General features: G+C 39.1%; 1 protein-coding gene across 7 annotated transcripts in view; it reads left to right on the forward strand.

The window, feature by feature from the left end:
* Window positions 1-455: 455 nt before the first annotated feature.
* The window catches only part of fli1 (Fli-1 proto-oncogene, ETS transcription factor), a 32418-nt gene continuing 18931 nt past the window's right edge, over window positions 456-13942 (forward strand). For 2 of the 7 annotated variants that reach the window (XM_057348488.1, XM_057348483.1), the window contains exons 1-3: window positions 456-635; window positions 2954-3063; window positions 10585-10796. In XM_057348488.1, coding sequence (XP_057204471.1) covers window positions 2992-3063; window positions 10585-10796 — 284 coding nt within the window. In that variant the 5' untranslated portion in view covers window positions 456-635; window positions 2954-2991. Of the gene's footprint in view, window positions 636-2953; window positions 3064-7036; window positions 7236-10584; window positions 10797-13942 lie in introns of those variants that run through there. The other 5 variants (XM_057348482.1, XM_057348485.1, XM_057348484.1 and 2 more) reach the window with 5 other exon arrangements.

Consider the following 13942-nt stretch of genomic DNA (forward strand, 5'->3'; position numbering starts at 1 on the left):
AGTGAGCAGGGTCAACCTAACAGGAAAGAGACGCGTGGATCTGACATGAGCCCACTGAGTGCGTTCATCCTAATGGTAATCCTTAGGGAGCCATCAAATGGAAAAATACATTTGTCAGTTGACGGAAGGCACGCAACCTCGTCACGAATAAAACTTTATTTTTACACTGCCTTGAAGGAGGTGAAATAGCTCCTCAAAACTACAAAGTTCTTGAGTTATTTATTTATTTCATGCTGTATATGCTCAAATATCAATACGCAAAATTTGTAATGTTTTAGGCAGGCACGCACGCACAGGATATTCGGATGTCCCCCATGTACGCAGTAGGGGTTTGTGCTTGTTTTCCCTCTCCTTCTTTTTTTATGGCGCTGTTCTCATTTCAGTTAGATTTCCCTTATTTCATGGTTCAGTGGATGTGCAGTTGCTTGAAGGGTGAGTTCGTGTTTGCTCATTGGTCAGCGAGCCGCCGCTCTCCCGTCTCGCTTTTCCATTCATACATCCCTCCTCTCCTCCACACACGCCTCCTCGAGATAACTCACACTTATCCATGTTAACAACTTTCTCATAGACCGGACTAATTATTTAAGACTGGAAACGGTTCTATTGAAATTTACCGAGTGACAGAAACAGGACAGGTGAGTAGGGATGCTATATTTAAGGAAAACTGCTGCAGAAGTTGAACTTGTTAAGAGAACGTTTGCAGCTTACTCTATGCATAGCGTTTGTTGACTCGCTTGAACCTGCAGTAATTTCCTCTTTATTTGTTCATGTCGCTGGATAATCGTCTCTCTTCTTATTGCCATTCTTGTGCTTTTTTGCATTCTTTTAGCTTGAGCATTGAAAATGCATAGGTTATATTGCGACGGACCACATGCTGACAGAACATGTTAAAAGCACTGGATAAACGCGTCTGAAAATGCATAAAAATAAATGATTTACAGAAATAACGCACATGCATTTCATTGGCAAATGATTTGTTTCCGTTGAATTCCTTCTTCATTTAGTTTTGCTTTGCTCGATCCGCGTGTGTTGACAACGCGTTACGCACACACAAGCTAAGGTACGCTTCAGATGTAACACTAGATGTCCATGGTCCTCCTCGTAAGAGAAACGACGCAGTTATTTAACAGTCATCTTGAGCCTCCAGTCACTTAATTGGCAACAGATGAGGAATTCTATGCTCTTTTACCGTTTAGAAATTGGATGCATTTGGGAAAGTTTATGAGGCGAGCCCAGCTCTCGCCCTCAGGAGCCCGATGTCTAACGCAGAGATTCCCTGCGAATATAAATCGAGCGAATTATAAGACCCCTGATTTATTCGTTACGGTTGGTTTCTTCAGGTGTATAACTCACGACATCTCGTTTCCTATCGCGATAACAGACACGCGTTTTAATTCCCATCATTTGTGGTTTGCTGCTGTGATGTATACCCTATAGTTCTCCCCTTTTCTCATAACTGTACGTTATTCGATCTTTTAAATGTATAAACTGTATTTTATAGCTATCTCTATAGACTTTGATTTAAATACATTTTACTACATGAAAATGTGTTTCGTAATTTTAAATGTGTTTCATAATTTTGTTAGACTATAGGCAGCAGTGGTTATTAACTCTTTTAACCATGCTATTGATAAATCGTCGCCTTTAATGATCACACCCCAAAGAGGGATGGCATGCGGTGGACAATAAATGGAAACAATCTGTGTTTGTAGGGAATGTGTCAGTTGTTGTTACACCAAGCAGAACAATTTATGAGAAGTTTGATCGTTCGTTTCGATTTAGTTTCTCTCTTTTTTGATATGGCAATCAGGGTGCCTCTGAAATAGTTAAACAATGCTACAGTGCCAGTCTTTTCTGTAATTGCACACTAAAGGAATGGCAAAAGACATCGTCCCCGAGGTGCCCTTTCACCCGAGACTTAGTAGGCTACACTTATTAAAGTGAAAAGTGTTTCAATATGTGGCTAACCTTAGCAGGAACGTGACGGGGGGTTTGGGGGGGATTGCTTACATTACCTCATAAATGGACCTTTTTAATATATGTTTTATTTATTTTGATTATTATTATCGATTATTAACAATAAAAATAATAATTATGAATAACAATGCATTTTTATTCGTTATAAAATACTGTTATACCTCCACCTTTAGCAATAATATACTGAATGAAAGGCCTATACAGTCAATCTGGAAGCAGAAGCCAGTATTATTTTTGGACATCTGGAGGGATGAAAGGTATAGCAAATTCTTTAACGAATAAATGCAGCTCTTTTCAACTGTGCCATTTATAAGCTTATGAACAAGAGGTGACATTTTTTATTTTTCTGTGGCTGGATGTGCATTAACTTGGTGAAAAGGAACAAACTATTCGAATTATTGCCAAAGGTTTTTACGCATGCTATATTTATGATACACACAAAGAATGCAGGTAAACAAACCCTGTTGACGGGAAAAGGGTTTTGTGAAAATATCACTTTAGGGCATGAAAAATGTATTTCTTAGAATCTGCGAAGCAAATCAATTTCGTGAGAAAATGGCACGCCAAGGGGAAATATTTTCATATGAGGGAATCCGTGTAATTCAGAAACTTAAATAAGTAGAAATGATTGGCGAAGATTTGTGAGATGGCCCAGATGTTAATGAATGAAGGTCTGATAAGCATTCGTTTCTTTTCCAATGGCAATGGGCCTTGAGGAAATTGTTCAAATAGTTTTCCTTCGAAATGTTTCGAATTTAGCAGATGAATGTGAAAATAAAGTTAAAATCCTTATAGCGTTTTAGCGAGTGCTTAATTCTTTTTAGCCGCCTGCTCTAGTAATTATTATTAGTAGCCTAGGCATAATAATAGCCTATTTATTATTTCGTTGTATTTATCCATTGTTGTTTATATTTATTTGTTTATTCGTTCGTTTTGCTGCATGTTCTCTATAATGACCTGTGGGTTTATTTTTAAGGGGCCGAGAAGTGAACATCACCCCGGGCTCTCTGTCCAATGAAAATGTTTCAGACCGTCCCCGACACTTCGTCTTACGTCAAGGTAAGACAACATCGTCAATACGAGCAGGTAATGTGGGAGGAAACAGATTGAAACTTCTTAATTGCCTTTTTCCTCTTCCAAGTTGTACTGGTGACTGGCTTGGTCAATGACATGTAAAAACGATGTTTTCCTGATTCACTCTTGACGTATTTGGCATCGGGAGTGCGTACTGTCTCATTAAGCCAATGATGAAATTTAAGACTGTAAACTGTGGATAGACTGACCATCTCCGACCTTATGAGATATTTCTTTTTGCACATTATATTTGACGGGGTGCATTTTTCTGTCTTGCATGCTCCTAAAGAATGTATACATTGCAAATGGCAGACATCTGTTTTTGAAAAAAAAAAACGAAAAGCCCGACGCATAGAGAATTTTCTGGCTGTTACTGAGTTGGAATATCCGGACATGGGATATTGGTCCACTAAATAAAAAGTAGACCCGTGCTGACGTCATGCCCACATTGATTATCCCCAATTGACTTACGCATTTCATGTTAGTTTCCTTTTCGGTACTAACATGATGTTAGGTCTTTCTTAAGTTATGTTATATTGTCACTATTAATTATTTTTGTGACTGACGGTTATTTGGTTATTTATGGCCAAGTGCCTCTGCCATAACTTTAATGTATCAAAAGGCTTAGTGCACTGCGTACAGACAGCCATGAAAATGAAGTATTGTGCCTGCTAAAGTCATTCATTATATCTTTACAATCAGCATACTTTCCAGAGCAGAGTTGTTATGTTATGGAGACTTATTGCCCCCTGCATAAGGGAGCTTTTCATGGAGACGCTATAGTTTGTGTTCCTCCACAGAGGGGCTGCAGTTTCACAGTCCCACGAACAGTCCTCGATTTGTTTCGAGACATTAGCAACGGAGGAATGTTGAGCGAAAACCTTCCCTTTGAAATCCAGCATCACTGAATAATAAATAGTGCCGCGCATAGCAGTCGAGTTGGGCTATAGCTTACAATCAAAGATAAAATGCCTTGGTTATTATTTTCAGTTAATTTTAGTGTGTCTGTATAATACTCAAGGTATGCATACAAATAAGGCCCATTCTTCCACAGCTTGCTTTTTATAGTTGTCATTTTGTTGAGTGACAAGTTCTTGGGGGTAAAAAGTGCTTTTTAAAATTATTAATATTAATAAATGTTTACCAAATGTTAACATAAATGTGAAAATGTATGTCTTTGCTGTTTGGCAGAATTTGGGATTTACCTCAGAAATATTTGGCTTCATTCAAGCAGCTATAATGCTTTTGTTTGGTTAAGGCCGGGCGAGACTAGGGCTCTCCAATAAAAATAAATCTCAAATTAATTATGGCCTGGAGCAGGAGGCCAGACAGTTTGCTGTTGTGTGCTTCAGTCTCCGTTTTTTCGTCGTGCGTGTCTTTCTCTGCTCCTGAGAGGAGAGGGACTCGTGACTGTCTCGAGCAACCTGAGAAGCGTGATCCCAATCTCAGATAGGATGGACGATTTATATTTCCCACATCTCATCGAATCCTCACCATTATCATCACAGATAGGAAACGTATGTGTCTATAACCCACACCCACATAGTGCTACACAAAATATATTGTGTAGATGTAGCTACTGCACGGTTATAAAATCGCGATATCTACAGCTGTTGCCGTCTTACTAATTGTGTGGCCAATGTGTACCGCGTCATACCCACACACGTTTTTCGTTTTTTTCCTTGCTTGTTTTATACTTGAGGAAACCTCTCGTCTCACTCTGGGTTAAGTCTTGCTCCAGCACTTCAGGGTTTTTCCAGTAGCGTTGGGCCACTGGCTTCCCACAGGTCGTGGTTGGGAGAAATGCCTGGCTGTCAGGATCCAGCGCAGAGCCAGATGTTCTGTGGCTCACTACATAAACCAACATGCATCTGTTTATTGGCCTTTCAAAATGTTTGTTACCGCTGGACTCATAATGACCTGGGCAAGTGCCACGCGGGAGAAGAGACCGGTTTTCTAGGTTTAATGATGCACTGAAAATGTTTGCTCCATAAATAAACGCAGAATAATTTATTTTCGACGTGTTATCGTTACAAACGGCGAATCTTGGGCGAGCGATCGAACCGTTGTCAGAAAAATAGACCTGCAAGTTTTTTTTTCGTTCCACATAAGTTTGAGTGAAACGATTTTTGTGTTCCTTATTTATCTGATATATAGTTCAACATCAAGTAACGAGACGTCTCATTTATAATAATCGAGATGGAGCCCATAAAACACAATTATAGTGTCATTAGTGACCCCTCTCCGCCAGATCTCCGTCTCGTCGTGCGCTCAGAGATAATGGTGTTTTAATTAAAAGAATGGTGGAGTCTAAGCGGCCCCTCTAGGGAAACATATGTTTCAGCTATCAGGTCCCACGCTCTGTGAAAACGATGTCCACCCCTCCATTGTAACGCACAGGTCCCAAAACCCGATACGATTATCCCAATTCTTAATTTCAGTAATGAATAATGATGCTAAATGGTTAAAACCCAAATCCGTCCTCTTCCTACATTCTCGCCTTCCTTCTCTTGTCTTACCAGAATTCCCCAATCGCTCCATCCTAATGCAGAACGCAGAGATGGATAAATATATGCCAACGCCGTTTATATGAATGGAAGGAAAAACTGTTATTTTCTGCACTAGAGTAAAAGAGAGAGAGAGGCCCTGACTCGAAATGGTTAAACAAGGTGTCTCCGTTAATTACTGTGCAGGCCTCAGGCAGGAGAAGCCTTGACCCCTAGCAGGATCCAGATGTGGTGCTCTCGAGGGGGGCTCTCCCCCTCCAGACCCCCAAGTCGCAAACAGCACAAGCCAACCGGCGCAGACTCAGTCTCGCTCCCCCAGGCATGGCCCTCTCGGTCAGGGGGTCTCATGATCCGCTCACGTTCTGCGTTGGCTCCGTGTCGATGTGCTAGGTAACAGCGCGCCAGAATTGACGAGAGCTTTTTCAGTGCGCACAGAAAAAAAAATGTAAAGGGGTGGATATTTATTCTAGCTCACGCAAAGACTGTCTGGATATATAATGGGCCATAGAATGACCTTAATATAGTAATACTAATAGATATATAGTTTTCGAACTGCGTTTGAAAATCTAGGTTTATACTGCGGCGCACCAATATGTTTAAATTTATTTTCAGGAGAAAGGTACAGCTACGTCTGCTGTATCCTATAATAAACACTGTTCCCCTCATCATTCACGAAGACATAAAAAATGTTGGGGCATATGCTATTGATTTCTAAAAAATGTTAAACAACAGGCAGGTATCAGCCTCTCCATATGTTCCATACAGCCTCATAGCACAAGTCTTTCTGGAGATTCATGCGCGTTCGGAAGTGCGCAGGCTAACAGGCGCACACGTGTGGAGCAGACAGACTCGGCACTGTGGGCTTCGGTTTTATTAATGGAAGCCCGTTGCAGGACTGAAAAACACTACAGAAGTTGGGACAGGCTTTTCACATTCTTCACAATAGGTAGCCTAGATCTAGTTCGCTTTTCCTTAACAGAGCCTAACAGGATGTTTGTTAGATTTGATTACGCAGTTGCAAAAGAGACTGCATGACCTGATTGTCTGCATTCATGTAAAAGTCGTTTGTGATGTTTTAATAAATCGCTTTTCTCCCAATTGTATTGATAATATTGTATTTTTGACAGTTTTCTTGTATAAACCCGTTTTTATTTGTGTATATTTTTAATTAAACAAGTTTCTAAGCTGCTAACTATGTATTCGAACGCATAATCTAAAAATGTAATGCATTGATGAAGGGCTAAGGTTTCCATACCGAACCGGCCATTACAAAGTTTAGAGGGGAAAAGACAAAGAAAAAAGCGCAACATATGTAAAGAGCTGGCAGGCGTTCTGTAAATATTTCCAGGCAAAAACATGTACAAAGGAAAGAAACACTATTGTTTTGGTGTCTTATCTCCTCGGGACAAGTATCCTGCTTTTGGGTGCCGTAATGAAGGCAGGGCCAGTGACACACACACACACACACACACACACACACGCACACACATACACACACGGCTTCCTTCTCAGGCGCAGTGACTTCACTTCCCAAATTTAGAGGAAAAAAACCATCCGGCGAAACTGTCTCTGTCTCTCCGCCACATATCGGAGGCTGGAATTAATTCAGACGCGTGTCATGTTTGGAATATTGTCGGGATCCACTGAAAATTGCGCAAAATGGACGGAACTATTAAGGTAAGAGTGGAGGAGAGGGTTGTTTTCTGAGATGTATAGAGTTTGAGACCGTTAGATGTTTGAGTTCTGCCTGCCTGAGGATTTTCAGCCGCTCCGAACAGAGATTTCCTATACGGCTTTCCTCTTCTTTTTCCCCCAAGTTTCCTTTTCCTTTTCGTCGAAACTTTGTTTAATGTTGAAGTCTACAGCAGAGGATACGGTACATTCAGACAGACTCTACACGCACACACTTGGACGCGTTTAGAAAAAAAAACTTGGATCATACTCTGGGTTAGACACGTTGTTTGTGATGGAGTAAAGCCGCTTTTTCAGTCAAAACAATGCGAATCAGCTTTAAGATTAGAATAGCAAATGTCCACCTCTCGATGAGGCTGATTTGGGCTTTTCGGTGTATTGTGGCGTGCGTGCGCATTTAGCGCAGTGGTTTCTATAAATCATAAAGCTTTAGGCTGGAGATGTGGCTGCGCAATTGGAGTGGCACCGTGCCGAGGTTTTCCAACCATTCATATAGTCCAAAACCGGAGCCCACCCACAATAAAATATTTCTTCACAACCTTTCCCGTCTTCTTTTGCTGACAATAATACTCTTGAATGGGTTCGTTTGCGTGAACAATAGACTGCTATTTTTATTATAAAATGAAATCTGCCTTTAAAAAGCTTTTTCAAAGATGTGAGGACTCGATCGCATCATCTGCATTTAGTCTTGTAATACGCTTGTTGTGAATCACAGTTGCAGGTTTAGAGATCAGGTTTAAGACGAGCATAGTTTAATAAGAATTAAAATGCAGCCTATAGATAACTCGTATTGACTCGTGATTGTTGACTTTTGTCTGGACGGCAGGGTTGCAAATTTAAGCACTCCTCTTTTTTTGCGGTCATATAAGTGGTTTTTGGGTGTGGTATATGTTTGGGAACGTACACATCAAGCTTGTGTTAGATTTTATCGTGTTAAAGACTGTTTCGATTGAAGTGGGGTGAATAGGGACATCAGAAGAGAGATGCATTTAATGCAGCAACTCTACTTTCAAAAGAAGCAGTCGGTTTAATATTTCATTATTTTGAAGCAAAAGCATTTTAATCTTGTTTTTTTGTTTAATTAGAATATCAAAGCGGTTTTTGTGGCAATTTATGATGACGATGGTTACTTACTATTATTAATATTAATATTGTTATTATTGGTGAAAAATTACGAATATAACATGAAATAATATAAAAAATTTAATGCAAATACTAACTAAAGCTAGAAATGAATTGATTAGAAGAATTTGGAATTTGAAACAGAAAACATCTCTTGATTGATTTTAACTGTACACTGTTCCAAAATGAGGGTGGGGGGTTTCAATCCACGGGTATTTCCTGTTCCACACAATCTGGTTTCCTCTCAGGTTTCCTTTTCCTCCTGAAACAAAAGACAGGAATGCCCTCTGTGTAAAATAGCACTGTGCTTTAAGTGGGATGTGTACATCCTAATTTTTATGAAGCAGCTACTGCAGGCATTTCAGATCCTGCCATTAAGTTATGCTGTGGGAAATATGAAAAAAAATCCAGTAAAAATTCATCTTTAAGTAAAAGAAAAATGTACAGGCTTCATGTAATATTATCAGCTGTGCAAAGATGCTGTTGGTGCCTCACCATAAATCTACAGCAGCAACCCAGTGTGTGTCTGTGGTTCTGCATGGTTCAACTGAGCCATGCAGGCACGGCCAATTTATGGCCTGAGGAAAATGGCACCTTTGTGAGTATTTTAACCTCATTGTAACAAGATGCTTGGCTCTGAGCTTGTACGGCGACTGTTGCTAAGTTTTGTGTGTTTAGACGATATTGCATTTTGACAGGGCCATCTCTACGGGTATACGAGTTTGAGCTTGGAATTAGATTTTCCTATTTTTAAAACCCTCTGTAATCTTGGGAAAGACTGACTGCCAATCATGAATTATATGGTGTAGGCTGATATGTCTGCGTGTAAGTAATGTGTAACAGTCATAATAGCAGCTCTGGCCTTATCTGGCACCGTGAAGGCATTCCTCAACTCTGCCATACTTATCATGCCACAACCCGGCTGCTGTGGCTCGACCGATACTGTCCACATCACATTGATGAAATTGATGATGACTGTCACAAAATTACAAAAATATTTCCTATTTTTAATTTTAAGATGTACTACGGTAAACATCAGCATTAGTCCATTTCAACCAATCAATGGCAAATATTTGGATGCTGTATACAATTAATAATTCTTACATGAACTCAGAAGGATATGCTCTTCTTTGTTTCAGATTTTTTGGGCTTTTCGCCTTCATAAATTAAAATATCTCTTTGAATACTAAGGTATTTGAGTTTTGGGTATAACGTTTAGTCAACAGTGTTTTACAGGTGTTTATCAACTAACACAAGTGTCACAAATGACAAGATATGACACGATGGTTTAAAAATATGCAAATAAATGTGACTTTCAGCAGTGAATGGGTTGAAGAACATCCATGGAGACGATCGCATGCACGTGTAGACGTTGCTCTCTCCAGAGGGGCTGTCTGCTGCGTTTGTTTTCTTTAATAAAACGACATCACCCCAGCTGAGCGCTTGCAATGAGAGCAAATGTAGAAGTGACCTTGGACAGATGTCTGTGCCTCTTTCTGTCTCACGTGTGAGTCATGAACAGGAGAAAGACTTAGCATTTACACGTAAAATGAAGTTTTTTCAATATTAAAGTTATTAAAGTATGAGAATTGATAATGGTTGTGTTTGGCTGTGTTTATGTTCTGTTTTGCTTTTTTCCCCTCTATGTTGCATGATAATGATATTCGGACAATATAGATTTAATTCAACATAAAATTAAAACTACATTAGGATTTCATGTTCCATGTCTTATTCACATTATTAAAATAAAGTTGCTCATTCGCTAAAACAACCTTCCAGTTGATGTCACAATTTCCCCCCTTTATTTTTCAAACCCCTCCCCTTTATATACCTGCCTCCGTTCTGTTTTGCAAGGCCAATTCTTCACAGGCACATACCATCCTAGATTAGATTGTATTCCCAACCCAATAAATTAATGTCCCGCCCTAGACTTTTCTCACCGAATATCCCACAGAAATACGTCAGGTTTAGTAAAAATGGTTGCGGATGGCATTCCATGTTGACTCCAAGTTTTTCACGTTTTGGCAGTGGTGTGGTCATGTATAAGCAATGGTCGTTTGCGCCCGTGCCGACGAAAGATCTGCTCTTCAGCAAGAAAGTAGACAGTCTCAAAATCTGCATTGCTTAAAATGGATCACACATGATGTGCTGAATTAGTCAGTTGCTCTGTGCTTTAATGAGAAGCAATAATATGTTCCCTGTTGCCCTGCAGGAGGCGCTGTCAGTGGTGAGTGAAGACCAGTCTCTGTTTGAGCCTCCTTACACTGCTGCAGCTCCATTACCTAAAACAGACATGACTGCGTCCGGTGCGCAGGATTACGGACAGCCCCACAAGATCAACCCTCTGCCCCCCCAGCAGGAGTGGATCAATCAACCTGTCCGGGTCAATGTCAAACGAGAATATGACCACATCAATGGATCCAGGTACAGTGCATTGATTCAGGAAACAACAGAGAATTGTTGTCACGAAACACTGTTTAGACAATTTTAATGTGTTGATTCACTTTTTGAAACAGTAACGTGCATCTTAAATGTCCAATGTGTCATTTTTTGAAAGATTTTTTTACAGAAATGCAATATAATATTCATAATGTTTTCAGATGTGAATAAACACCTTAAATAATGAAGCGTAGTGTTGTCTTTGGCGGCCTGTTTTAATTTGAGTTTTAGTCTAGTCTTTGTGTCAAGCTGTCATTTTAGTTTTTATTAGTTTTAGTCACGTTCATACTCTTTAGTCTAGTCAAGTTTCAGTCGACTAAAAAGCATTTTAGTCTTATTTTAGTCAGAATTATCCATGACTATTTTCATCTAGTTTTAGTCGACTAAAACTGATAAAACAGAATATTGTATTTTAGTCTCTTTTTAGTAATGCAATTCTATTTAACCCAGTCAATATAGTGTAAGTACCTAGACGATACCAAAATTTTCTTTTAGCCAAACCAACTTCAAACAAGGTTATCTTATTATATTATTGTTACCTTATAGACTCAAGAATACATCCATTCCAGACACGGAAGATGCTCTGATTTGAATTTACGGCCATCGTAATCACGATGCGATTCGATTACGATTGAGAGGGCTGCGATGCGATGATAAAAAGATTCTCGATGCATCTTTTTTATTATACAAATTTTAATTTTCTTGCTGTGTGACTATTAAAATCGAAGTATTTGTAATTAACCAGACCGATTTTACTTCTAATATCCTTTATTAATAAAACAAATGGAAGTGATTTCGCAAGTCAACTGGAAGGTTACATTTGCCAGCATTGCAAAGAACCAACAGGAGAAGAGTGCCTGCCCTCAGTTCCCCATAGTAGCATACAGAATACAGTAAATTAATGCAGACTTATTTTGCACATAGCACTGGAGCTAGAGAGGTTTAAAGTGTGGTAGCACAGGCCAAACAGTAGGAGCACAAGTATAAATCGTCTGTTGTCATCATAAAAAAATGATGCAAGTGCAGTTCATCATGAAAAGGCAGGTAACTGACAAAACACATTCATGTTACATACAGATGGATAAATTAGGGCCATATAATTTTTAGACTACCTAAATTTGTTTTAATTTTTAATCTAATTTGTGTGTTTTTCCTTTTTTACTATACAATAGTGGTATATTTGTCCACATAAAGCACTGTAGTATACTATAGTATTTACTATAGTAAACTGCAGTAAAATTCTTAAGATACTATCATGTTTTTGAACTTTACTATAGTATACAGTGTTTATCAATTTACTACAAGGGCACTACAATTTCCAATAGCAAATACTATAGTTCACAAAAGTATTTTTGTCTGAGTGTTCAATTTAACGAGACTTTTATTTTGACGGGTATTTGGGAAGACGCTTGAGTTTTTGTGTTTGACATAGCTTCACTCAAACAGTAAACGCTCATAAAATAAACTCAGAGCAAGTCTGGAGATGAAGTTTATTGATTATTGTTACACACAAACAAGCACAACCACGACAAACATGCAGGTCTGTCTAATGCACATATTCTTATTATTCTACATATATGTCGTACTTTTTTTTTTCCAAGTTACTTGTCCAGTCGGGCATGTAAAATTCTCTCTCACTCGCCCATACAAAACATTCACTTGTCCCGGACAAGCATTAATGTCGAGGCCTGTTATGACTTTAATATAGTTTATCATGTTAGTCGTGTTTCCAAGATATGTTAGTTTAGCTTGACACAACTTGCATATGTGACCCTGGACAACAAAACCAGTTTTATCGGTCAATTTTTCGAAATTGAGATTTTTACATAATCTGAAAGCTGAATAAATAAACTTTCTATAGATATATGAGTTGTTAGAATAGGACAATATCCGGCTGAGATACAACCGTTTAAATCTCTGGAATCTGAAGAGCACAAAAAAATCAAAATATTGAGAAAATCGCCTTTGAAGTTGTTAATCAGGGGCACTGTGACAGACCATCCACTCACAAAAATAAAGTTTTTATATATTTAAGGTAGGAAATTTACAAAATATCTTCATGGAACATGATCTTTACTTAATATCCTAATGATTTTTGGCATAAAAGAAAAATCGATAATTTTGACCCACACAATGTATTTTTGCCTTTTACTAAAAATGTTCCCGTGCTACTTAAAACTAGTTTTGTGATCCAGGGTCACATATGTGGGTCTTGTCGAGGCCATTTTACCTTCAGCTTCCTAGAAACCATAATGCGTCCATACATGAGCTTTTAATGTAAACTGAGCCGGTCGGATTTCTTTCTCGGCCATCTTCGTCATCTGTTATTTGCACGCCGTCAAATATTTAACATTTAGAAAATCAATTTTTGACATTCGTGAATCGATTCAGAATCGTCAACGTCAGCATCGCGATGCATCTAAGAATCAAATTTATCCCGCACCCCTAGCCATCGGTCCCGTTCTCTGTGTCAGACTTACCTTTGTTTGTTGTCGTTTACGCTAACTCACTGAAGCTGCATCTTCTAAATAATGCCGCGAGTGGGGATTGAGGATGTGACGTCGCCTGCGTTTGCGCAGTGCGACCTGATGCAGCCCCTGAAGTGAGACACAGCATTTACGCTGCGTCTTAAAGGTTGATTACGGTTCGTTGACGACGATATTTAGTCATCATTTTCGTTGACGAAAGCAACACTGATGAAGCGTTATGTTTTAATTACCTTAGAATGAGCTAGTTCTATCTACATACACCGCAGGTCCCCTTACATGGAATTCACCATGTTGTTTCTACAGTAGCCCTAAACGGACAAACTGCTCTACAGAGCACATTTCGTAAATACGTTATCTCCTTCGGCAAAGAAGCAAAAAGTGTATATATCTTTGTCCTGTGTGAGCCACCGTAGTGCTTCCAAAGGGAGGGGTGGAGTGAGCCGTTGGTTGCAATTCGCAGCCTCACCACTAAATAGCGTTAAATTTTTTATACACTGGACCTTTAATCTGTCGTGTTTTCATGTATGATATGTTTCTTACTTTTTTTGGTCTGTCTTTATAGTTTGTGTAGCAGAAAGAAACTGGATAAAATATAATTGCTTTTTAATAGTGCTCAAAAACCTCATGTGATCATTTGTCAGG

This window comes from Triplophysa rosa, linkage group LG12 (genome assembly GCF_024868665.1).
Source record: "Triplophysa rosa linkage group LG12, Trosa_1v2, whole genome shotgun sequence".
NCBI classification, from domain to species: domain Eukaryota; kingdom Metazoa; phylum Chordata; class Actinopteri; order Cypriniformes; family Nemacheilidae; genus Triplophysa; species Triplophysa rosa.